General features: G+C 49.7%; 4 protein-coding genes across 14 annotated transcripts in view; all 4 read right to left on the bottom strand.

Moving 5' to 3' along the window:
• Positions 1-170: 170 nt before the first annotated feature.
• CPN2 (carboxypeptidase N subunit 2) lies at positions 171-2,401 on the bottom strand. The gene is made up of 2 exons (XM_031596236.2): positions 2,375-2,401; positions 171-1,969 (listed from the first exon to the last, which is right to left on the bottom strand). Exons 1-2 carry the CDS (start codon positions 2,384-2,386, stop codon positions 347-349), a joined length of 1,635 nt encoding a protein of 544 aa, XP_031452096.2. The 5' UTR covers positions 2,387-2,401; the 3' UTR covers positions 171-346.
• A 143-nt stretch (positions 2,402-2,544) lies between these two features.
• Positions 2,545-9,103, bottom strand: LRRC15 (leucine rich repeat containing 15). Its single transcript, XM_090147379.1, has 2 exons — positions 7,077-9,103; positions 2,545-5,993 (listed from the first exon to the last, which is right to left on the bottom strand). The coding sequence occupies exons 1-2, from the start codon at positions 7,078-7,080 to the stop codon at positions 4,297-4,299; spliced, it is 1,701 nt and encodes a 566-aa protein (XP_090003505.1). The 5' UTR covers positions 7,081-9,103; the 3' UTR covers positions 2,545-4,296.
• A 5,874-nt stretch (positions 9,104-14,977) lies between these two features.
• Positions 14,978-19,654, bottom strand: LOC116230858 (uncharacterized). Of its 2 annotated transcripts, none has more exons than XM_031596244.2 (2): positions 19,565-19,654; positions 14,978-17,422 (listed from the first exon to the last, which is right to left on the bottom strand). In XM_031596244.2, the coding sequence occupies exon 2, from the start codon at positions 17,394-17,396 to the stop codon at positions 15,471-15,473; it is 1,926 nt and encodes a 641-aa protein (XP_031452104.2). In that variant the 5' UTR covers positions 17,397-17,422; positions 19,565-19,654; the 3' UTR covers positions 14,978-15,470. The 2 variants fall into 2 exon arrangements, with proteins under 2 accessions (XP_031452104.2, XP_090003504.1); XM_090147378.1 differs by lacking the exon at positions 19,565-19,654 and adding an exon at positions 18,546-18,635.
• An 80-nt stretch (positions 19,655-19,734) lies between these two features.
• The window catches only part of ATP13A3 (ATPase 13A3), a 55,085-nt gene continuing 49,436 nt past the window's right edge, over positions 19,735-25,383 (bottom strand). For all 10 annotated transcript variants that reach the window (XM_090147376.1, XM_031596242.2, XM_031596240.2 and 7 more), the window contains one exon: positions 19,735-24,559. In XM_090147376.1, the coding sequence (XP_090003502.1) occupies positions 24,362-24,559 (198 nt within the window). In that variant the 3' untranslated portion in view covers positions 19,735-24,361. The remainder of the gene's footprint in view (positions 24,560-25,383) is intronic.

Genomic DNA, 25,383 nt, shown 5'->3' with positions numbered 1-25,383 from the left:
CAGCCGGCCGCCGCCGGCAGCAGCACCCGGCAGCAGCGGCCGCGTATGCCCAGGCAGCGGGACATCGGAGCACCCAGGCATGTCCCCACGCGATCGCAGCCGCTTTACTTAAGTCTTCCCACCCTCTGTTGTGGGAAATGGCTGCACACGGGTAATTAATATCTATTTTTTAATGATATTTGAAATACACGAGGACTTGAGGATTGCGTGGCTGGGCGAATAAATACCGGAAGTCCCGCTGCTGAGACTGGTGACCTCGGTGGGGACATCAGAGCCGAACACGTCGTCATTCCCCAGGCTGAAGTCGCTGCACCGGCCCACCGGCCCCGAAGCAGAGTGCGGTGCCCTAAGGTGTGGCAGGAACACCAGGTGACACGTCCTGCTCTCCATCCCGCACCGTGACCAGGATGCTGACCCTCAGCGTGCCGCAGGAGGAGCGCAGCACCCAGTCACCCTGGTACTCGGGCCCCAGCTGTGCTGTCTCCCCAGGAGGAGGAGGAGGGAGGCGAAGGCTGAGCTGCTGGCAGCTCGTGGCATTGCAGGATATATGCAGGGTGCCCTCGGGGTCGCTGTAGGTGCACTGCCCTGGTGTGTCCTCCCCAGGCGCCTCCCAGCCCTGGTGGCGAGCACACACCTGAGGCCGGAGGTTCACCTCCAGGAGGGGTCGTCCCACGAGGGCAGTGGGGCCGGTGCAAGAGGCCTGCATGTGTATTAGGGGCTCGGCAAACACCTGCAGCCAGCTCAGCAGGTAGGCGAGGCGGCAGTCACACACCCAGGGGTTGCTCTCCAGCTTCACGCGCACCAGCTCCTCGTTGGCATCGAAGAAGCCCGTGGGCAGGTGGGACAGGCGGTTGTGCTCCAGTCCCAGTGATGTCAGGCGGGGCAGCTCATCCAGCAGCCCAGCGGGCAGCACGGAGAGGTTGTTTCGGCCCAGCTGCAGTGCTGTCAGCTCTGCCAGTCCATGGAAGGCCTCAGCAGGAAGGTAGGACAGGGCGTTGTGCTCCAGCGCCAGGCTCTGCAGCGCTGACAGGTTGGCAAAGAGGCCCCTGGGCAGCGTCCGCAGGCGGTTGCGGGCCAGCGAGAGGTGCAGGAGGTATGGGGTGCCTTGAAAGAGGGCGGCAGGCAGCTGAGTCAGGCGGTTCCCCTCCAGACTGAGGGAGGTGAGGTTGGTGAGGCCAGAGAAGGTGGCAGGGGCCAGGCTGCCCAGGGTGTTGTGCTGCAGCTGCAGCCGCTGCAGCCCTGCCAGCCCAGTAAAGGCACCAGGTGGCAGCTCAGCCAGCTGGTTGCCATCCAGGTGCAGCTCGGCCAGCTGGGTTAGTGTTATAAAGGCACAGGGTGGCAGCTGTGCCAGCATGTTGTTGCTCAGCTTCAGGATGCGCAGAGCAGTGAGCGGGACCAGCAGCCCCTCAGGCAGCTCAGCCAGCACATTCTGCGAGAGGTCCAAGGCCCGGAGATGTCGCAGCGGGTGGAAGATGTCATGGGACAGTGCCTCAATCCTATTTCCCTGCAGGCGCAGGTCCTGCAGGCTGCCCACAGCAGCGAAGAGCTCCGGGTGCAGAGAGCGGAGGGCATTGGAGCTGAGGGACAGCACGGTGAGGCTGGGCAGCCCCTTCAGCAGCTCTGGGCTGACAGATGGCAGTGGGCTGCCCGACAGCTCCAGCTCAGCCAGGTTGGGCAGCCCGCGGAAGGCGCCGGGCTCCAGCTCCTGGATGTGGTTGTTGATGAACACCAATTTGGTGAGGGCAGTGCTGGGGCCCAGCGCACCGCTCCGGATGTGGCTCAGGGCCGTCTCCACAAAGAAGAGCTGTGTGGCATTGCCAGGCAGGCCCGCTGGGATCTCCCTCATCCTCTCCTCTGAGCAGAAGACGCTGGCATGGCCATAGCACTGGCAGGGCAGGGGGCAGGGCGAGGGCAGCCCCCAGACCAGCAGGGCCCCCAGCCCCAGTATGGCAGGGAGCAGCACGCTGCACTGCAGGAGGAGTGTGGCCTCAGCCCCTGCTGCAGGGCAGCTGTGCCCGCTGCACTCGGCTGAGCAGTCGTGTTCCTAATTGCTCATCCAACACTTCCTTTTGCAGTAATGTTCTGGAGCCTGAGCTCCTGCTAAGGGCACATGCCTGCACACGTGCAAGGGCTGAGCTGGAACACCCCATGGTGCTGTGCCCATGCTGAGCAGCACAGTGCTGCAATGGGGACTCTGCCACACCACGGTGACATCCACATGGAGATGCCTGCAGCTGGGGGGGTTCGGCCTTATGGCAGTGCTGCAGGGCAGTGTTGGGCCCAGCCTTCCCTCCCAGCACCCGACGTGGTTCCAGCACTCCCCACCTGCCCTACACCCCTGTCCTCAGTCCCACAGCCTACTGCTGCCACTTACCGAGAGCGGCATCACAGGGACCACCACCGCAGGGAACACAGCCTGCTGCCAGGAGTGAAACTCTCCAAGAAGGGAAGATGTGTCCTGGGGCGGATGTGGAGGCAGCTGACAACATGTTCCTGCTGGGGTGGAGCTGCCCCTTTCCGCTTATCAGCAACAACAACCCATGTCCTTGGAGCACTCCAAAAAACAGCCCAGCCCCTGAGAGCAGAGGTGAATGCACACGGGGTGCAAGGGCAGGAGCCACAGGCAGGCATCACAGTGGGGAATCATGGCCATGGCCCCAGCCATGCCCTGGGGTTGTGACACTGGGCCCACACCAAACGCAGTGTGCCTGCATGCAGCAGCCCAACAGGAGTGTCCTTGGGCTCTATTGGTCTCACTGAGGCATGAGGCTGACATGAGTTCTTTGCCCAGGGGAGAGGACCAGCACAGAGAGGAAGAAGAGCAACATCCCGGTGAAGAGGAACACCTCGGGGCCATTGTGGTATGGTTCAGAGGGCAGGGCCACTGGTGAAGGCACCCTTGGAAGACCTGCTTTGTGCAGAGAGCTACAAGACTCTCAGCATTGTGTCAGGAAGCTTGCCAAGGTCTCAGTGAGCCCTCCAAGAGCCATCATGCTGCAGTGGAATGGCTAAGCCCTCCCTCACCCCAGCCCAGCTGGGCTGTGCAGCCAGGACACACTCACCCTGTCCCAACAGCCTGCATGGGTTATTCTCACTGTGAAGGAATCACTTGAGAGAGGCAATAAATGAAAGCTCGTCTTTCTGCTGGCTTTACCACGGGTGCCTCTCACCACAGAGAAGCAGACAAACAGCTCTTGGATTTGGACAACCGTGTTTTAATGGTCACAGAGCAGTACTGAACAGCCCCGAGGCACAGTCCTGTTTGCAGTTGTTGAGCAGGTCTCAGCCCAGAAAAGCATCCATGCCATCACATACACACAACTGCATTGATGCTTGTGCCAGCATTGGCTCCTGGAGCATCACAAGCAGCACCACCCACTGAGACTCTTGTCCCATAGTACCATACTCCATACGGCCCAGCGCCATACATGGAGCTCTGCCTGCGCCTTGCTGGCTGGAGGAGGCACAGTAGCTGCTGGGGCAGTGCAGTCCCCCCTGCCCACAGCTGGATCTCAGGGCTTTGCCCTCCTGCCCTATGCCACCAGCAGCATTCAGGCTGGGAGCAGGCAGCAGGAGCAGGCACAGAGTGGGCACTCTCAAGGCTGGGAACAGGGAGAAGAGAGGGTGCAGTTGTGCTGGGCAGGGCTGTAGTTGATGGATGCCCAGGGCACACGTAGTCCTGCAGTGCTGCTGGCATGGGAAACACAGGCGTGTGAGGACAAGGACTCTGCTGGAGGCAGAGGAAGATGCTCCACTCTTGCTGCTCTGCCTGCAGGCAGGGAGGGCAGCGTGGACGCGGCCAAATCACTGGGGTGTGCCACCACAGAGCACACCAGGCTCAGAGCCAAGCAGAGGTAGCCCAGCCCTGCAGGGCTAAGCTGCAAAGGCACACACAGCCCTGCCTGGGATGAGGTGTGTGCTTAGATCTTGGCCCCGTGTGATGGCTTCACACCTCAGCACAGGCTGTGGCTGAGGGCATGGGGCTGGGGGCAGCTCAAGAGGATGATGTGAGGTGAGGAAGGGGGAGTCCCAGTGCTCTGTGGCCAGGCTGCTGCTCCCTGCTCTGCTACTTGGCACCCTGTACTCTGGCTGCTGGCCCCAGGAAGGGCCCCAGGAAGGGATTCAGCACAGAGGCAGAAGGGGCTGGGGACAGGGCAGCCAAGGGGGCACCCGTAGTTGACACCCTGCTTGCAGAGCAGGGGCACGGTGAAGCAGAGCAGCACAGGGGACTTGGCACATGGTGTGATGCTGCCCATTCAACTCTGGGTCACCAATGCCCCCGGGGCTCCTGGGAGATCAGGCTTCATTGGGTGCTTTCATCCTCATCAGCACCACATGACTCTTCTTTCTACAGCCATACACCACCAGTGCCACGAGGGCACAGAGCAGGGCCACGCACAACAGCACGATGACAGCCCCTACCACCGCGCTCTGCGTGCGCGTCAGCCCCCACCACCCCCTGCCTTCATCCTCTTCTTCCTCCTCCCGAGACATGGGGGTTGCTGGCAGCGTGGTGTGGGGCCCCGATGGCAATACTTCCTGGGAAGGGTGGGCAGGCAGCGGGCTGCTGGGCCGGGCGGTGGGTAGCTGGTCCTGCCGCAGCTCGGCAATGGGTGTTCCCCGCAGCGGGGCCGGCTGGGCGCACACGGGGGGGGTCTCACCCACCTTGCTGGGGTTGGCCTCCAGCCAGGCACGCAGGGGCAGGATGGCCTGATCACAACGCCACGAGTTGTTGTGCAGCTTCACCTCCCGCACGGCGGACAGCGGGGAGAAGATGCCTGCGGGCAGGCTCTCCAAGGTGTTGGCGTGCAGCTGGATGTGCTGCAGCCTCGGAGTGGCGGCGAAGAGGCGGTGGGGCAGCGTCTGCAGGCGGTTGTTCTGCAGGGAGATGTTCTGCAGCTTGGGCATTCCCCCTAGTGCCCCAGCATCCAGCCGGTGCAGGGCGTTGGAGTGCAGCGAGAGCTCTAGCAGCTCACCCAGCCCACGGAAAGCCCCCGGAGCCAGCGATCGGAGCTGGTTCTTGCTGAGCACCAGGAGCTGCAGCTGGGTGAGATTGCTGAAGACGGCGGCGGGGAGAGCGGCCAGCTCGTTCTCATAGAGCCACAGCTCCCGCAGGTTGGGCATGGGGCCGAAGGCAGCTGGGGAAATGTCGCGCAGGCGGTTGACGTGCAGGGTGATCTTGGAGAGGGCACGCAGCGGCAGGAAGATGCCGGCGGGCAGGGCAGTGAGGAGGTTGTTGGAGAGGTAGAGCTTCTGCAGGTTCTCATTGTGCACAAAGAGCTCCGGGGACAGCATCTCCAGCTGGTTCTGGTGCAGGCCCAGCTCCTGCAGCTCGGGCAGTGAATCAAAGGCACCCGCCGGGATGTGCCGCAGCCGGTTCTCATAGAGCCGCAGCACCTGCAGCTGGGGCAGCCGCTCAAAGGCGCGGGGCGGCAGGCGGTCGAGGTTGTTGCGGGCCAGGTTGAGCTTGGTGAGGCTGGCGAGCTGGTCAAACAGCCCCTCCGTCAGCTCCCGCAGATTGTTCCCGTGCAGCTGCAGCTCCTTCAGGTTGCTCAGGTGGGCGAAGTGGTCGGGCTCCACGCGGAGCAGCTGGTTGCTGGAGAGGAGCAGCGACTCCAGCTTGCCCAGGGGCTGAAAGACCTGCACCGGGAGCTCCTGCAGCTTGTTGCTGGCCAGGCTGAGGTAGCGCAGGTCGGGCAGGTGCTGGAAGGCGTCGGGGCTGACGTGCCGCAGGTCGTTCTTCTCGATGCGCAGCCCGATGAGCAGGGAGGCGTTGCCGAAGGATGCCTCGCCCAGCTCGGTGATGCGCGTGTTGACGATCTGCAAGGTCACCGCATTGGCGGGGATGGGGCTGGGGACAGCGGTGATGCCGGCGCCGGAGCACTCCACCTGGGCAGTGCGGACGCACTGGCACTGCTCCGGGCACTGCCCGCAGACCGGGTGAAAGCCCAGCAGCAGCAGCAGCAGCCACCAACCTCCCTGCTCCATGGGGCCTGCGGTGAAAAGAAAGTAGGAGGTTCACCGCCCACCTCGGGATGGTGCTGCCTTCCCAGGGCCGGACACACTCCTCCCCAGGAGTTCTGGGCCAGGCAGGGCAGAGCCTGCAGCGGCGTCTCGCTGTCACACCACAGCTATTAGTGGCATCCCTGGCGTGCCCCGCTCCTCCAGCAGCTGGGAACGTGGTTTCCTGTTTTGCAGTGAGCTTGGTGAGCTGGTCCTGGTGCTGTTAGCCTGCCAGCATCCCCAGAAGGTGGAGAGTCCCAAACCAGCAGTCACCAGCATCAGAAAAGCCCAGGGCTGTCACAGGAGCTACTGGAGGAAAAGGGCTTTGCTATGCCATCATCTATCTGCACACATCAAGGACATTCTCCCCTCCATCCTGCTCTGGGAGCCCACCCATGGGTACAGCAGCAGTCCGTGCCTGGCTGGCAGCTCCCAGTGGCACATGGCAGGAGGAAACCTGAGCTTCCCAGGCACAAAGCAGGGCTCAGCCAGGCACGGCTGGGAGCACACAGGAGTGCAGGGAAGCGCCTGTTGCTGGAGGGGAGGGAGGAGCCCTCTGCAACCAGCACGGCTTATGGCTCACATATGGAAACAATCTGCATCCCAGAAGAGTTTTGTTTATAGCAAGCAGCTTATAAACTCCACCAAATGCTTTGCACATCAAAAGCACAGCTCATGTCACTCCCTGTAAGTGAGCTCATGGAGCATCCAACTGGAGGGCAGTTCAGGAAAGACAGCTGAAAGCAATTTACCTCCCTTTCTCTTTTAAGGGACAAAAGCTTGCAGACCAAGGGGTTGAACACGCAACCCCTCAGCATCCAAGCGATTCTAACCTCAGCCCCCCTAAATTTCTGCCCCTCCTTTAACATTCTTTATGGGTTATCATTTAAGAAACTGCCCACCTAACTCAGTTTGTTGAAGAACGCTTGTAGGACAAATACCTCCAACTCACCAAAAGGTGCTCAGCATGCACACCAGCCAGCCATCCTCCCACCCCTCAGTGATGTTCTGAGGGTCCCCGGGGTCTCAGGGCCGCGCTGGGGGTGGGGGATTACAGCAGAAGGGAGACTTACCCATGTCCTGTAGCCGTGAGCACTGAGCGAGCACAGCTCCGTGCTGGCAGGAGCGCCGAGTGCGGTTCACGCTTCCCCTCCCAGTATATAACCCGTCCAAATCAATGAATCAGCACAGGGGCAGCGGCAGGGTTACGGAAATCACAGCAGCAGAGCAGCTTCCAGCTCTCACTTCCTCAGCAAACAGAGTGATTGACTGGGAGATGGAGTGGCTGGTTTCTCACTTGTGAACCCTCTCACTTGAAGACAAGCAGTCGGCCCTGAGAACACGCTGTGCACGGCAGCCAGCACGCTGCGTGCAGCTCAGCCCTGCAGCCCCCAGCACACAGCCAGGGACCGTGACTCACTGGGGCACCAGCCCTGCCTTTCCTTTGGCCCCACCACCTGCCTGGCTGCCCCGTGCCCACCTCTCCCAGGCAGCCTGGTCCAGCAGCAGCCACAAGCAGAGATTTGGGAGATACGACCATGGGAAAAACAACACGTGTGGAGCCTTGTTCTGAGCCAGCAGCAGCCCTGTGCTAACCACGGGGCAGCAGGACTTCCTGGCTGCCTCTAATCCTGTCTCAGCCCACCCACGTTTCTGCAGCAGTTCAGGTCCCAGACACCCTAATGAGCTGCCTGAGATGGGAACAGCACAGTATTGCCTCTGAACACACTCCTCAGCACAGCATGGGTGCTGGGTGCAGCATCACTTGTTCTCTGCCACTCTGTGCAGCGTGCCATGCTGGAAGGGCTGGTGGCACGCAGGGGAAGAGGACACTGCAGGCTGCAGAGATGGAGAAGGCAGTTTGCAGCTGGACTTGGACCGTGAGAAGAGTGTGGGAGCAAGACCTTTCCGTCAGCTACTGCCACATCACATCTAGAGGGTGTTCCCAGGGGGATGAGCTTGGGCCTGGCTGCTGTTGGATGTGCTGGGGGGTGCGGGTCCCCTCTATGCCAGGGGAAGCACCCAGCCTGGCTCTGCCCTCACAGCATCCCCTGCTGCTTGGCTGCCCATGCCCAGGAGAAAAGCTGGGATGGAAAATAGGCATTTTGAAAACACTGTCCCCAGCTGCTTTACTTCACATGCTGTTGATGCAGCAGTTTTTCCCAGTGATGCCATTCCCAAAATAGACTCCCTGCTTCCGTGAGTGATGCACTGGGAGGTCAGGCAGCAGCTGGGAACTGGCCTGCACCCTGGTACTGAGTGGGGTTGGCCTAGCCTTATCACCCCTTGTCTGCCAGATGTGGCTGCCCACTGCCAGCATTGCTGGGCTGCTGCCCACTCTGAGTCACCCTCCAGGCACATGGCTCTCAGCGAGACACATAGAAATCAAAACCCAGAGTGGCTGGAAAAGCACCACTCCAGACCCGGGCCGACAGAGGAATGTCACACTCAGCATCTTCCAAGCAGCGTGGCCCCAGCAGGGGCAGATGCAGCACATGGGGCTGGGGCAGAATGTGACCGCACCCCCAAACCATTCTGGCAGGAAGGGTGCTGCAGGGAATGGTGCACAGGGACCAGCCCTAGGGCATTCCTCCAGGGACAGCATGGGCAGGGGCTGGCATCATTGTGCACCCCCTGGCTAAAGGCAAGGCAGAGGAGCAGAGACAGGAGGGGAAGGGGTGCTCGCATCCCCACGTCCCAGTGATGTGGTGTCACCATGTTTTGCTTCACGGTCCAGAACTGGGACAGTCCTGGCTGCATCTGTGCTGGCCCCACCCAACACATTCACACAGCTGGGGCTGCTGGGGTAGCAAAGCTGGGCGGCTCTGAATCACCAAGGGACTCGAAACAGCTTGGAAAAACACAAATCACTGCTTAACTTAGCAGCTTTTGGGCTTGGCCAGAGGAGTGCATTACTCATTTGCCTACCAGCTGAGTGGTGTAGGCTCACCCACAGCACCGGCAGCCCCACCTCTGTGCCCCCCCAGCCCTGGGGTCCCCCTGGGCTGCAGAGGGATGCAGGGATGTGCTCCTGACAAGCAGAGCCCACAGGAACCTCCTGCTCTGAGGTGCATTTGGTGGAGGGAATGGACACCTCCACACTCTCTGCTCTCTACAGTGCAGATCTGGGACAACCCCAGGTATTTCTGACTCCTGCAAACTGCCCTCCCTGCTCTGAGAAGCACCCATTTCCCCCCAGGGGCTGAGGGACTCGGGGTGAAGGGGGGGGCAAACCCAGCTGTGTGAAGGAAGGGGGAGCAGGGTGGAAAGAAGCAGAGATCACAGAATCATAGAACCATTTGAGTTGGAAAAGACTCTTAAAGGCCATCTGGTCCAACCCTCTGCACTGAACAGGGACACCTACAGCTCCGTCAGGTGCTCAGAGCCCCATCCAGCCTGATCTTGGGTGTCTCCATGGTTGGGGCACCCACTGCCTCTCTGGGCAACCTATGCCAGTGCCTCACCACCCTTAATGTAAACAGATTCTTCCTTACATCTAGTCTAAATCTCCCCTCTTTTATTTTGAAACCTCTTGTCCTATTCAGACAGCAACCCTTCTAACAGTGCATCATGCCAGGAAAGATGCTCTCTTGAGGCAGAGAACTGCAGGTCCTCAACATACAGGAGGAGATTGATATAAAGGAGCAGGAGAAGAGCAGTGGGGCTGAAGAATATTTCTGCAGAGTGGGATTTTTTGGGTGCAAGGTGGAAGAAATTGGACATTAGAGTTGTTGCCTGAAAACAGAATTCTTGAAAAGCCAGCAGGAATAGGAGATGCTGGGAAAAAAAACCACACAGGTTGCTGCCAAGTTAAGCTGCAGGAGCTGAAAGAAAAGCTGGGAAAGTCCACAGAGGAGAAAACTAAACTGATGGTGTAGTGGAAATGCTGAGTCATGGCCTGAAGCAGTGATTGAGCACCTGGGGGAAGGCAGGGCCAACTCACGGAACTCAGATGCATGCAATGTACCTGAGTGACGGAAGGGGTGGAGCCAGGATGCACCCTTTCCCAGACCTCATTTAAGGGTTGGCAGTGGAGGTGAGAGCATCTCTTACTTGAGGCTCCTGCCCACCTGATGCTTTTCAGAGGTAAGCAGCTCTTTTCCTTTAGTTCTGTGTCTCCTGTATTTGGACTTGTTACTTTTTGCTGTAGTTGAAGACATTCCTGCTCTGCTATCACTATGGTACTTTCCATTCCATTATAGATGGACTCCAGGATATGGAGACTCAGAGATGTTCTGGGAGGCATAGAATTCTGGCAGGGGCCCAAAAGGAGACACTAATAGCATTACAGGGAAAACTAAAAATCTGTGCATGAATGTAAGCCAGCTTATCTCACTCATCATCCCCAACCTAGAACTCCAGCATATCTACTTTGAGTTGAATCAGGTGGATGATGTCTTGCAGATGATACTAGAGAAAGAACATAAGTTGCAACAGTCATCTCTCTCCCGCCTGTGTCTTTTGCATAGTATCATTGAAAAATAGCTGGTATCTAAAAAGTGTTTTTTAATATCTAAAAAAAACCAGAAAATACCCTCCCCTGGGTCTGTCTTGGGTCTGGTGCTCTTCAAAGACCTGGACTGTGGGATTGAATGTACCCTCAGCCAGTTTGCTGATGGCACTAAGCTGAGTGGTGCAGCTGACACAGTAGAAGGAAGGAATGCTATCCAGAGGGAGCCAGAGGAGGGCTATGAAGATGACCAAAGGGCTGGAGCATCTTCCCCTATGCAGAGAGGAGGAGGGAGCTGGGGGGGATTCAGACTGGAGAAGAGAAGGCTACAGGAAGATCTCGCTATGCCTTCTAATACTTGAGAGGAGCTTATAAGCAGGAAGGGAATCAACTTTTTACACTTTTGAAAGTGACTGGATAAGAGGGAATGTTTTTGTTTGTTTTCTTAAATAAAAGGGGAGATTTAGATTAAATATTAGGAAGAAATTCATTACTCAGAGGTGGTGAGGCTGTGGGTGCTGCATTCCTGGAGCTGCCTGAGGCCAAGTTGGGTGGGCGACAAGCCCATGGCAGGGGTTGGAGCTGGGTGGGCTTGAAGGTCCCTTCCAACCCAAGTCATTCTGAGACTGAGGGCTGAGCAGCAGGATGTATAGGCTGGAGTGTGGCCAAGGAGTGGCCTCCCATTTGAGAGGCACCTGCAGCCCTCTCCCTAACCCCCACCTGCCCTTTGTGAAAGCTCCTACCCAGGCACTCAGGCCCCACAACCAGTTCAGCTCAAGCATGGAGGGCCAGGGCTGCTCACAGGTATGGACAGCCTATCTGCACCCACCCCTGGGATTGGGGTACTGCCTCCAGAGAATTCATGTGCACAGCAGTGAGGGTATAGCCAGGAAACAGATCCCACCAGGACAGTACAAAGAAGAGCTGCCCCCAGAGCAGGACTCATAGCCAACACTTCTGCATACAAACTTCAGAGGGGCTGGCTGAGCTGGTAGAGGTGCACAGCACTGCTCCCAGCTGCTCTAAGTGATAGCAGCAGGGTTTGGCCTGGGCCCAGGGCAGTGCTAGCCTGGAAGGAATGCAGGGACTGCAGCCAAATCCGCTGTGAGCAGCAACAACCAAAGCGGAAAGAACTTGTCCGAGTGGGGTGCGGGTGCTGCAAGCTGGAGCAGGACAGGCTGGAGCAGGGCTGAGGGGAAAGCTCATTCTGCACCAGCCCCTTCCCCAACCCCAGCCTGGGAAGAAGACTGTGGAGCTGCTCCCTGACTCCATGCTCTAGGCTCTTACCTTCTGAGAGAAACAAAGGCGCAAAACACAAGGATCCTGCAGCAGCAATTGCTCAAGGGGGGCCCAACCTGGTGGCAGCATCCCCAGGTGCAGCTAAGATCACTCTTCTCTGTAGCAAAGCAGGGCTGTGGCAGTGTATCCCACATGTGAGGATGTGTGAAGGCTCATCTGCTCAGGAACACCCAGCAAGGGGATGCAAATTCAGGTTTTGGTTGAGAGAATGTGACAATTTGCCCATGTCTTGGATGAAGCCTCAGGCCTCTTGGAGTTTGTAAATATTTGCAACCCCAGCACTCATCCTGTGTGTGTGTGGGGGGGGGGGGGGGGGGGGGGGTTAGCTCCATCTCCCCCTCTGTTCTGAAATCTCTAGGAAATGCTCTGTGCTGATAGCACAGCTGCTGAATCAGCTGCCCTGGGTGAGATGTGCTGTCCCTGGGCTGGGGGAGACTCCCCATAACATCATCAAGAGGATCCCACACTTCTGTCTCTCAGCCAGCTCCCACACCAGACTTCCACTCTGCTGGAGGTCCTGTGGTCAAAGCGTCACAGCACGTTTGCCACCACCTAGCTGCTCCTTGCTTCTGGGACAGGGAGGAGCAGGATGTGAGATGTGGCTCCTGAAGGTGCCAGAGGGCTGGGATGGGTACAACTGTGCTCTAAGTTAGCAGTGATGATGGTAATTCATCAAGCTTCCAAACAAGCTGCATACCGTGAGACTCAGTCAGTCACTGCTGCAAGTGGTAACAAAGGTCCTCAGACAGCCACTATCTCATGTGGCAGAGGTGAGGTGGAAAGGGCAGCGGATGCTAAGGGTCACAGGTGCAGCATTGGTGGTTTGCAAGGTGCAGCATTGGTGGTTTGCAAGGTGCAGGCAGGGACCCAGCAGGAGGAAAAAGCAGTATGCAGGTGAACACAGCTTGCACCCACCCTCAGTCCAGGACATGATCAGCCACCCCACCACCTCCCAGGGGAGGTTTAGATGGGATGTAAGGAAGCAGCAGCAGGGCTGGGGAAAACCTTGCCATGTGCTTTTCCTGAGGAGCCCTCGCTGCCGGGAAGACTTGTCACTTGCTTTTCCCAAGTAGCCCTTGTTGCTGCCTCCACCTGCTGCATCTGTGTGACGCTGACTGGGAGAACCCCTTTGCCAGGGTTAATGGAGGTGGGATCTAAATAAGGATTTCCTCTGATTTCCCAGGCTGGAGATTTCCAGGAAGGACTGAGCTATACTGGGCAACAAGCAATGAATCAGAGGCAGAACAAAACATGACACCTCCATCAGAGGGAAGAAAGGAAGACTTGATGAAACACCCCGTGCTCACACTGCTCCAGCCTTTTGTTGTCTGCTGACTTCACTTCCCCCGTCTGGCTCAGGAGTGGGGAAAGCCCGATGACAGCATGCAGAGACAGATCATCATCCTCCTTGTGCCTCACTGTACGCAGCAATGTGCCAAAGCCCCCACGTGCCAGAGTGCAGCAATTGCAGCTAGCGAGCCATGGGAGACACGCCAAGGCAGAGCTGGCCTGGTTTGGGCTGGGACAGCCAATGAAGGGATCAATAGGTAGCAGCTGCTGCTTACCTGCTGCCCTGCACCCTGCCCACACAGCAGCCAGGACATGCAGAGAGCCAGCTGTAAGTCAGTACTATTGCTATGTGCCAACTAAACTGTTGCTTTCTTACAAATCAGTGTGCATTCAAGAGTGAGCCCATTTCCTCAGTGCAGCACCAAGGGAGGCAATGACCAGTGCAGCCATACAGCTGCCCAACTTTGCTCACCCATCGCCTACTCATCCCCTGCCTGCTGTACACAGATGTGTGCGTGGCACTTACATGATAGCCCTGCAGCTGGCAGATGCTGAGTGGTCAGTACAACTGTCCAACAAGAACTAAATTTGTACTAAGTGCCTCCTTGCAAGTGCTAGCAATAACCCAGAAACACCACTTGTAAAGCATTCATTTTGTTTCTGTGCTTCTCATTTAACTACTCTGCAATAAACTGGTGCTTCTGTTAATGAATCCCATCCAGCCTGCTTCACATGCTGCTCCTCCTTTAGAGGTGGCTCTAGCTACTGACTGGCTCACTAAAGTTTAGTAGATCTCACAAGCAAGGCGGTGGTTATTTAACTTTACAGAGGCCCATTGCCTTCTTTCACAGCCTACAAGAGGAATTCCACACCAGCAGCAGTTTATTCTCATCGCCCGGAGCAGCGTATGACAGAGGACAAGCTACAAACTTGCTGCAAATGCCGGTTTGTTTAACCTCAGGCCTGTCGAGCACCTTCTTCAGAGTGCCCAGGAATATCCCTGCTTCAAAAAACCAGGCTCCAAGAGGACTGTGAGAGCACTGGGTCTCACACCCAGGAAGCCACATGCAGAGGCTCATTAATCCAGTCCCAGCTTCTGAATGATGGGGAAGAGCTTTCAAGAATAAGTCATACAGTTAAGATAAAAACTAAAAAGTGAGAGCTACCAAATGAGTACCCACCCAAATGAGTCTACCTGCAAACTAGAATATTCATCTCACTCGAAATATTTCTAAGTACTAAGGCCAAAAGTCTCGCTATTACCTTGTAGTTGCCTTTGCATATCAAAGGCTTGAAAGGGCTGGAAGCTGGGGAGCAAGCCTAGGTAATGAGAACAACATACTAACACTGAATGTGCCTTTCTCACACCTGCATGCTGGTGACTTCAATGAAGCACAGCTCAGTTCCATGCTGAAACTGGGGACAAGGCCAGCAGCTGCCTGGCCAGCTTCCAAACAGGCGGAGGCACCTGCTGACACTCAGCCTCCATGCTGCAGAGCCCTGGCTATCTGCATGGCACACCAGGTTCACACTGCAACACACGGCAAGTTGTCCCATGCTTTTCACATCACTGTCAAAATTCAGGGATGAAAGCATTTTACTACAAAGCTGAATCTTCAGGAATGTGACAAAGTTTTAAAAACAAACTATAGAATTCATTGCAAGTGTACATCTAGACCAGCATCTATCTTACATTCCTCTAGGATAGAGGAAAACTCTATCAGCTTTGTATGGTAATAGACATTACCTTCTTCCTCACACATCCTGCACTGGGGCTGAGAATAGAAGGCAAAAACAAAAACACTTACATCATACCATTCTGCCCCGTCACTTCCACTCCCCCCTCCCTCTCCTGCCCTTTTTAAAAGCTATTTTCCAGCATGTCCTCCCAAAAATACCATTTGTTTTCTCAATAAGGACACAAAACACTGCAGGCAATGTAAGGCACAATAATATTTGGAGTACTCCAGGCAACCTTTAAACAACAGTTAAAGCTGTGCTCCCGTGTAAACCTCCCCATGCTGTTTGCATTTTTTCCTCGCCCACGGAGAGCTCTGTCTCACAAGCCAGTCGCATGGAGGGGCTGCATCCAGGGCAGTGGTTGAGCAGGGCAGGGCTGCAGTCCAATGCAGGAAGGCAGCAGCACACTGACTGAAGGGCAGAGCTGTGTGTGGAGGTGGATGTGGATTTTCTTTCAGCTTCCCATCTGTGTTCTGTACACCAAGTGCCATCGCAACGTGCAGTGACTACAGTCACTTTTGGCAAACACTAAGGTAGATAAAAGCACATTTTTGTTATACTGTAGAGACAAGGTGTTTGTGGTCCTTGCTGTGGAGATTTGTAAGCCATATCTGAACCAAGCCAACTGTCCAAATGCTCAACATGCTTTCACTGCAATGTTTCTAATCCTTTCTTTGACTGGTAATCTCTACTGTTTTACAAATTTTATGAGAACTACAGGCTGAGCAAGAACATGTCTGGAGTGCAAGAGTTGCCTGGTTTTAACCACCACAGACAGACTGAGAACAATGATGACAGTCTGGAGTGCTAAAACCAAACTGTGAAGGCACAAGAATATCTGACAACAAGCAATTCTGGTATTAAAATAGGGCTGGGTGCTTCTGTAAGCAGGTAATTCGTCCCACTGGGCAGGAGTAGTCAGAACTGTTCCTCTGACACTGTTGGTTTCTATGATGCTGGGAGAAGTTTGGGTTGGAACATCTAAGAAATGAGAGCCAGAGCCTTCAATGTCTTGAATGTGTGAATAGGTAAAACCTGGAGTTGCTCTTTCAACTGGAACTGATGTAGGTGTGCTGGTATCTAAGTCAGACACTGCTGTTACAGTCTCCCAAGATGATTTCAAGTGCTCCATCGTAAGAGAAGTTGAAGTCTGGGAATAAGTTGACTTGAACATCTGGTACGTAATGGCTGTGGTTGGCAGGCACTTCAGGTGGTGATCTGTTAGAGCCAGAAGAGAAATGTTCCTTAATGAGAGCGGGCTGTCACACATCAGAGACTGTGCTTCTTTTACTACCTCTGTGCTCTTCTGGAGCCACTCGCGGAAGCCAAGAATTTGGCAATCACATTTCCAAGGGTTGTCATCAAGGTAGACTTCTTGCAGCTCAGGTAAAGTGGTAAATAGATCTTCAGGAAGAGACTGCAGCTTAGTACTATTGAGGTAAACTTTCTGGAGGTGCTTGAGATTACGGAAGAGGCTTCTTGGAAGAACCTGAAGCCTGGAACTGAAAAGGGAAACGTTCTGCAGATTCTGAAGGCTCTGGAAGATGCCCTCTGGCAGCCTGGAAATATTATTTGTATGCAGAGAAAGGCCCCGCAGTTCCTTCAGCCCGCTGAACACATTCTCAGGAAGAACGCTAAGCTCCGGATTAAAACTCAGCACAAGAAGCTCCAAATTTGTCAAGTTACTGAATACAAAGTCTGGTATTGTTGAGAGCTTTGTGTGATACAGCCACAGGCTACCAAGATTCCTCATTTCTCCAAACAACACTTCTGGAAGAGACTTCAGTGGGTTCCCATATAAGGTCAGTTTAGACAGATCACGCAAGTGCAGAAAGAGCCCAGGGGGCAAAATCTCAAGCTTGTTTCTGGAGAGCGTTAGGCTTCTAAGTTTATGAAGGTGATGAAATACATCAGGGGCAATAGACTGAATGTCATTGGAATGCAGAAAGAGTTCCAGCAGCTCCCTCAGGCTATCAAATATACCAGACTCTATTGAAGAGAGCCTGTTAAAGTACAACATCAGCTTCTCAAGCTTAGTTAATGCACTAAATATATTTCTAGGCAGCACTGCCAAAGAATTTCTTGACAAATTCAGTACTTTGAGTTTGGCAAGTTTCTTCAGCACACCACTGGGAAGTGTTCTTAGTTGGTTTTTGTTCAAGAAAAGCTCCTCCAAACTGCTTAGTCTGTCAAACAGATTCTCTTGGATGGATTTCAGCCTGTTATTTTCTATGATCAGTTGCTGAAGTTGTACCGTGTCATTGAACACTTCTGGAGGAAGTTCAACCAGATTGTTATCTAGCAGTTTGAGGGCTTTCAGCCTTCTCAAGCCTTTAAATGCCTCTGGTGAGATCAGAGCAATATTGTTTGAAGACAAGATGAGATGCTGCAGTTCTCCCATCCCAGAAAAAACATCCTGCACGTATGTTACATTAGTGTCTGTTATGTGAATTTTTGTCATGTTGCAAGGAAGATTTAATGATTCCAGGTCTGTTATGTGAGGACCAGAGCAATGAATCGCATTTTTGAAAGAGCAGTCGCATTTCTCAGGACAAACAGATGCCTCCAGCTGGAAGAAAAGCTTGATCACCACTGACAAACGAATCACCAACATTCTTGCTGAAGCACCAGAAACATTAGCTGTTACAAGAGATGAGAGAGTGTCAGGATTTGATCACAGGTAGCTAGTAACATAGCAGACAAAGCTGTATGAATATACCATAAAATCTGAAATTTCTCTTGGCTTGAAAACCAACTTCAAAATCTATTGCTGCTGACTGCAAATATTTCGAAGGAGTTCAGCTTACACTGAGAAGTACAGATAAAGCTCTTCTGTAAATCAAGTACTCCTTATTAACATTTGTACTAGCCAAGGATGACTAAAGCATGTGACAATCACAATGAAACTGCTTAAATAATCAAAAGACATATTTATTTGAACTGAAAGCTATCACTGCTAAGTTATACAGAGAAAGTCTTAAAAGATCAGACAGCCCTGTACCAATAATATTTTTATTGTAGGTTATCTAAAAGTATAGTTTTAGCATGCAAAAATAGATAACGGAGGTAAAAAGGGCAACCTACAACTCCTGCAATATTACTTGGCCAAATTCAACACACCGCACAGCTCTGTAAAACCATTTCTCAGCACTTGGAAGCGATTGCTTCTTGGAAAAGCTCAAGAACACACAAGAAGCAACAGGCTATTTTTGAAAAAAATACACAAGAGCTTATCTAACAAAGGACGGCAATAAGCCTCTGATAATCAGCAAGTTTCACTTCAACAACTTAACACTACTCCACATTACCAGAAGTATTATAAATAATGAAAGGAACGAAGTGTTACGACCTCAGCTAGAAAGCTGGACGAATAAAGGTAGATCTGCATGAAACATACTCAAAACTCTGAAAGTTGCATCAATTCCCGAACAGGAAAGCAATCATTAAACCATTGTAGCTGTAATGATAATATTTGAAAGACCAAGTCAAACAGAAACCCTTCACAGTTTATATTTACTTCCTTAGTGAAATTAACAAGTACATCAGAAACTGAACATCAAGGAACTGGCCGAAGCACAGGAGAAGCAGCAGCTGAGATTGCCGTAGACGTGACTGGAATTGCTGTAACTATGTCAGTCTTCAGCACTAGGACCACTAAGATGGGAGAACACCAACCCAGCATACCCACATCTAATTTTTGTTTTTTAAGGGACGCGGATGAAGCTCACTCAAACCAACCTGACAAACAGACCTGGGTACAAACCTGATCACTTAAAAAGGAGTAAGCAGGGCTGAAAGAAGATAGTGGTCTCAAATTCTCATGTGCTCCTCTTGTGCCTGAACTGATGACAAGAGCATAAAACTATCAATCCAAACCTGCTGCTGCGTTGAAGAAAAAGTAACAGGGAGAATTAAGAAAAAAAAATAATTTCTTGGTTTAGTTCAGGGAACTGAAGACTGGTAAAATTAGCATCTCTTCCTAGAGAAGGAAAGCCAATGGCACTTGGTGTTATCAACCGGCAACGTGGTGCTGCAAAGCTCACTCTCACTGGGCTTTCCAGACCTCTTTGAATGACACAGTAAGTCAGGGAAAAAAAAGCCTCAAGATACCAAACTTCCGAAGTTCTTTTTATGTCAAACAAGAAACTTCCATACAATCTGGGATTCTTATCTCGCCTAGTAATTGCCATCATTCATAACTGTTTATCATGGTTGCACACTTTCTTGTTCATCCTCAAGCTAATTTGGAAACTTGCAAGAAAGCAGTTTTGAATAGTGCCTTAGAAGCTTCTCTGCTTTTTAGAGGAACTTCTTAGAAGCACAGCAGGCAATCAGGCTTCACCATGACTCTGCTCTTGAAATGGAAAGTAAAACAGCAAAATGCATCCTCTAGATAACAGTACTTCACTCACATCTGCCAACTGCTTTGAACAGCAAATGAACATTTCAAGCTTCAGAGCAGATTTTGCATACACTGAGCTGTGGAAGCAACTAGTTTCCACAGTTGTATGAAACTCCTAAAGGAGAAGTTGAGATCATTCAGGAGAAAATCTGAAGTCTCAACAAATCCAACAACACAAGATACTTGTGACAGCAGAACGTGCACCTAAACAAGCAAAACACAAATTTGGTTAGTCAGAAATCTGAATTTCAATATGAATTATGATTGGAAAGAAATTTCAAACTTGTTAGACACTTCACAGCAGTCTACTAAACAGATCCATTAGATTCTGTAGGAATACATGCAGCCATTTCAAACAATCAAGTGCAATTGATGTGTACCTTCACAAGGCTGCTCTTTCACCTTCACACAGGATTGGAGTCAAAGCAAGTGAGGAATGCTTTGGCTAAGCACACCAGAGCTGATCCATTTGGCTTCCGTTCTTCCCTCACGTCTTCTACAGTCATGGATCAACAAAACCTAAAGCTTGAAGATTCTGAAGAGAGAAAAGCTGTAAGTTACCAAAATCTTCACTTGAAAGTTTTTGTAATTAAGTCCTTTGTTAACCAGGCATTTGAAACACCTTGTCTTCAAACTGGAAATAACATGCACTGTCAATAAATGTTTAAACAGAGCATGAGCTGCAAGATGGAAAAGATACCTTCACTTCAGCATGGTTTTTCTGAAGATGACTGTGACAACAGCAACAGCTCACAACTAGGAGCGTTCATGCAAGAATCTTCTTAAGATAATGCATCTCACACTTCAAAGGCCAGGAAGACCATTTGGATAGAGAGGGTGGGAATGAACTTCTCACCTCTAGATCTGGCTTTTAAATGGCTTTTATAAGCCACCAGGTGGCTTATAAAACTGAGATCACTGTTACCATAACACAGATAGCAGCACTGTCACACACACCGCCAGAGCATGGCATGCTTACTTCACTGCTTCCAGTTTCAAGAAAATGAAGGATCTGAATAGGAAATTCATGACATCAGTAGGAGTTAAGCCTACATTCTTCAACACCCCCCGCATTAGATCTAAAGTATGATGAGTGATTAAAAAGAATTTCATGAAACTAATGAAAAGAGTTAAAATATCTGTTTGTTTTAATTTTATTTTCAAAGAGTTTCAGTCACAAAAATGATTTACAAGACTATTTACAATTCTATTATACAGTTATTTATGTATGCCTCTTGACAGGGTACCATTCTAGAGCAGCAATACATATTTTAAATACAAAGATGCAGAATCATTTCAGATTTAAAAATAAAAAGGAGGCTGAGCTTCTAGAGAGTGCTGTAATGATGATTCTTTTCATCTGTATTAGGATTGAGGAATTCATGATGAATTGAGTAATTTACGACTCACCTAATTATCAAAGAAGATGCAGTTTGTTGAAAATAGATCTAAAAACCTGAAGCTTTACTGTATAAAATCAACATATTCAAGACTTAAAAACTGTCAAAACCCCACAGCTTTCCCTTAGACATACAAAAACCTAAGTTTACAATTCAGAATTTCATGGGAGAAATCCTACAGAACTTCAGCTCTTGCAATGATGACCAACATAAGCAGTAAACATTTGCAGCATAAAAAAAAAGGACTCCACATCTGCTTAGTATTATACTGTATACACATACGCAGTACAGGAGTATTTTTACCCCATCTGGGATGACTGCTCAGCGCAACCTTCACAAAGGAAAAAAAATAAATAGAATTAAAAATTCAACAACTTCTTAAAAGTGCAACAGTAAAAGTTCCCAATTTAAAGTTACAATGAATGTGGACAGTCAGTTCTGTGGGTGTTTGAGCTGCTTCTACTCAACAGTTGATTGCAGCATTTTCTTTCTACAGTAGATTGAGCTCTATATTATGTGAAACTAGTTACTGCTAATCAAGTCCAAAGGGAAGAAAAAAAACCTTTAAAAATAACCCTGAGGGATATGCAATTTAATGATCTTGCAATTTAATTCTGAAAAGTAACATTTATTACTTAGCAATTGCTTGTCTGGGTAGACCAGTCCTTTAAGTATGTGTATAAATAATATTTAAAAATCAGTTTATTTACAAATCCTAATACATCAAAGTAAAATACGTACAGATTAAAGTCTGCATACACAAATAATTTAATAATAAATCAAACTCCTCAACATAAGGCCCAAATATACAGCAGGAAGAAAATGTCTACTAAATATCTACTGGAGCTCACTAAATTGGTCTGTTCGTCCGAATTTAGACTTCCAAGATGAACACTAGAAGAGATTTTTCACTACAACATGAATTTCATCTTACATCAGAGCAGTTGCTTGCATTTCTGAAAACCAGAAAAACTAAACTGCTCAAAATGAGAAAAATTATAGGTGGCCAAATTCAGCTCTTGGGCAGAAAGGCATTGATCCCAGTAATTGTAGAGGATGCAAAAGCTTATTTTGTGGCTGCTGTTACAACAAGAGAAGTTCTAGGAAAAGCTGATTTATTATCCTTGACTAGATGGCAGAAGCAAATAGGTCAGAGCTCAAGCATGCAACCTCAAGAACGTTCACTGATTCTGAATGCAAACCTTGAAGAAACTAGCTTCCATTTGCAAAATGTCCAAGTGCAATAGGTTCGTGACCCATTAACCACTCAATTAAGTAGAGAACACATGGCAATTTTGGTTTTACTAATAAGAGCTCCCTAGCATGTTCTCTGGAAACAAGAATAAGTCATTCCCTCCTCATTCCCGACGTACATCTAGCAAATTAGAATAATGACTGAAATATTAGCTTCATAAACCAAATAAGGTGAGAGAAATCAGCAGATCAGAGAAAGCATGAAGCAAAAGCATATCGAAGGGAAAGACTTCTTAATCTTTCACTTCTGATGGAACAACCAATCTAAAATGATCAAGGAAACGGAGCACAGAAGCTTATGGTTGAAGGGCTCCCAGGTCCAAGATGCACAGCTTCACAACAGTTGTGAGCTAAAATGGATTTCTTTAAATTTGAATACTACTTACGCAGCTTAGAATTATTCTTCATCGATTACTCCATGCTACAGAGATTTCATAAAATCAGCACTGACAAAAATTGGCCAGCTGACTCAGGTTCATGATTAATGAGTTTATCCATGTCCATGATCTCAGACCCCTTAAAGCTACCAATGCTGTCCGATGTTTGTGACGCTGAGAAGCCAGGAAAATAAGACTTTTACATCGCTCTGTTGAATGAGCGCTAAGAAAACCACTTCCCCCTTATCTTACTCCACCTCCAAAAACCAAACAAAAATATCAGGAAAAGAGCTGACAGCTGGACTGGAGGATAGCACATAAGCATATGTATGAGCAGTAAGTGCTAATAGCTTAAACCCTCAAGTTCCAGCAAGTCTTCCAAACCATTTAGCACCACTGTAAATTCCCCATTGGCACAGTACGTTCAACACTGCAGAAACTGTAATGTGAGCAAGTGGGGGGATGCTGCCTATACTGCCATACAGCATAGCACGGGGAAATTAGGCACAACCTGAATAAAAAAATCAATTTATTAGAATAATTCTGGAATCATCTCCACAGGAATTTTAAAAATTCAAATCAGAATACACACAATTCAAACTAATGCCAGCCAGTCAGGGATATTCAGGGCCCTCCTTCCGTTCTTCCCACAAGTCCTCTAAAGGACGTGAGTTCCTTCTTTAAAGCATTATGACTTCTCTGGATCTGAGATCCCTTCTCAAAGGAAGGTGTATGAATCAGTCAGTTTCACCTGGCCAGAACAGATTGATCAAAGTCAGTATTTTTATCATCTTCTCAAAGACACCATAGATTTCTCTGAAAGTTCAGCAAGATGAAGATGGTTTGGAGATCAGTACTTTGTCCATTATTTAAAAAAACAACAACAAAAAAACATGCCTAGTTCTACATTCTTGCTGATCTATTTTTCTAGTGGTCTTGTGTTTTGACACCACCTATTGGCAAAATGATGCATCGCTATACCAAGTGCTTAAGCAGCATTATTAGTGACACAAGGTTTAGTTTTTTTGTTTTTTTGTTTTTTAAATGATATCCATTATAAGCTTCATAGCTCTGCAGCAAGACAGACTTTAGCTCATTTATTTTCTCTTAATTTTGTTTCATAAGCTACATATAGTGCTTAAGTTACTTTAAGTCACTAGCAGCCTCTTTAAAATGCATATGTTCTTAACATGCACAAATCCAAGCATGGGCATGTGAAAATATTCCTCCCTCCCACTACATCCAATTGCAGCAACAGCTCTGGCCTTACTACTTCAAGATAATAGGAAAACGACTTTAAGATTTACAAATAAAACATGGTCCACGAAGTGATAATCCAGCCCATCTGCTGGAAAAAAGCAAGGTCTGTGGAGAAATGCATAGCTAAAGACACTAAAATATGAGACAGCAGATTCTCTGAAAACTTTGAGAGTATGGCCAAATGCTTCCTCCTCTGAAGTCCACTGAAGTCCTTCTCAAGGGTTAGAGAGGAAAACAGCTAAGAACCCACTCAAAAGCAACATGCTTTCTTCTTGAGCATATTGCTTCTGCAGCATCCCCAATTCCCGCTGTGGTAGACTAAAGAACTAAACTTCAAATCCAAACATTTACAGCTGGAAACACTCCTTACCAGCAGGGACAAACTTAGAGGTACACACAGCAAAACTTTAGTACCCTCTGGGGCACAAAGCTTTTCAGCAGTGAATATCAGAAAACAAAACAAATAAGGGTATGACAAAGTTATTACATGCCTCTAGTACTATCATGAAACCATTACATCATAGACTTTACAATTAACACATGTCCCTGTAAGGAAATCAGAACAATGATTGAGATACTTCAGGCAAACAAAACGAACCTCATCAACTGCCCTGCAGTTTAACTCTTCAAATACATCTCATTAAGGAATAATGATGTTTGAAAGAAGATGGAAGGAAACAATCATTTTTGTTCTGCCTAACGTAGCCTACATTTTTAAAATGTACAGCCATAAAACGTCAGGCTCTGAACTTTGTATTCAGAGAGATGAAACAGCTGGAAAAATCGGCATTAGAACTTAAAGTTTAGGATACCGCAATTTCAAATAAAGCCTAAAAGTTACATTCTTCTCAGTTCTACTAAAGACACATGCCACTAGGAGCCACTGTTATGTTAAAGTGATGATTTGATATGAGCCATTTTCTTGGGATGGTACTTTAGCTTCTGTTGTTGTTCTGGGTTTTGGTGGCCATTCTGGATCAACCAGCAGTTCCTGAGCTAGATGCATATACTTGGCTTTTGGTGTCTTCTCTCTATAACCAAACAGGGAAGAAAGGAAACAGACTCCAAGACGATCCACAGCCTCCTGCAGAAGCGAACAGATTTTAAAATTAGAATATCATACAAAAAATTTATGTAACAATACAGTAGATCACAAAACAAAAAGCTGTGATTTGTGTGACTGCTAGACCTAGAAAGTATAGAACAGAAGCTATTCTGTCAAGTCATCTCTTCTACACTACAGTAGCACTGACGTTAAGCATGTTAAGAAAGAAACAATTGCTCTACATTATATAACATTTAAGGTCCACAGCAGCTTTCATGCATATTTTATAAGAGTTTTAATAAACAGGGGTATAACAGTAACTATTTAATGATATCACCATTGAAGAATAAGAGCACTGTCTATAAAATTTAGTAAAATTACTAAAGATTCTCCAGACACTTTTTGACAATTACTTGTTTAATTGAAGGCATCCAGCCAGCCACAAGTGGCAGAATTTAACTTGCTGATACTGTGAGACCTAACAGTGCATTCAATAGTAGGAAAAAAGTCCTACAGACAGGTAAAATAGCTGCAGAAACAGACACAAATTACTGAACTTATGTTTTCTGTCCTGTTTTTCACCTCCCAGTCCTAAACATACATAAACTTAAGTAGCTGGAGAAAAGAAACACTATCCCACATTCTCAAGGCTCAATTCCTCTCACTTCTCAGCATCTAGAGTCTGTATAGATTACTTTTCTATGGAGATATATTCTAGATGGTTTTCTTCATGCTCTCAATGACTATAAATTGGTGAACCAAATCTGAGTCTTAAGGCACAACCTCCATTCTTCAGTGAGCACACAGCAATTTGTTCTTGAAGAACCCCAGAAGGGCAAATGTACTCCTGAAGTGAATTCTTT

Source organism: Phasianus colchicus, chromosome 10 (genome assembly GCF_987193195.1).
Source record: "Phasianus colchicus chromosome 10, bPhaCol1.hap1.1, whole genome shotgun sequence".
Classification (NCBI taxonomy): domain Eukaryota; kingdom Metazoa; phylum Chordata; class Aves; order Galliformes; family Phasianidae; genus Phasianus; species Phasianus colchicus.
Note: the sequence above shows the minus strand (reverse complement) of the source record. Positions and strands in the feature narration are given on the sequence as shown.

Bases quoted from the DNA above. Each gene is read 5' to 3' on its own strand.
- LOC116230858 (XM_031596244.2), bottom strand. From the start codon at position 17,396: ATGTTGGTGATTCGTTTGTCAGTGGTGATCAAGCTTTTCTTCCAGCTG.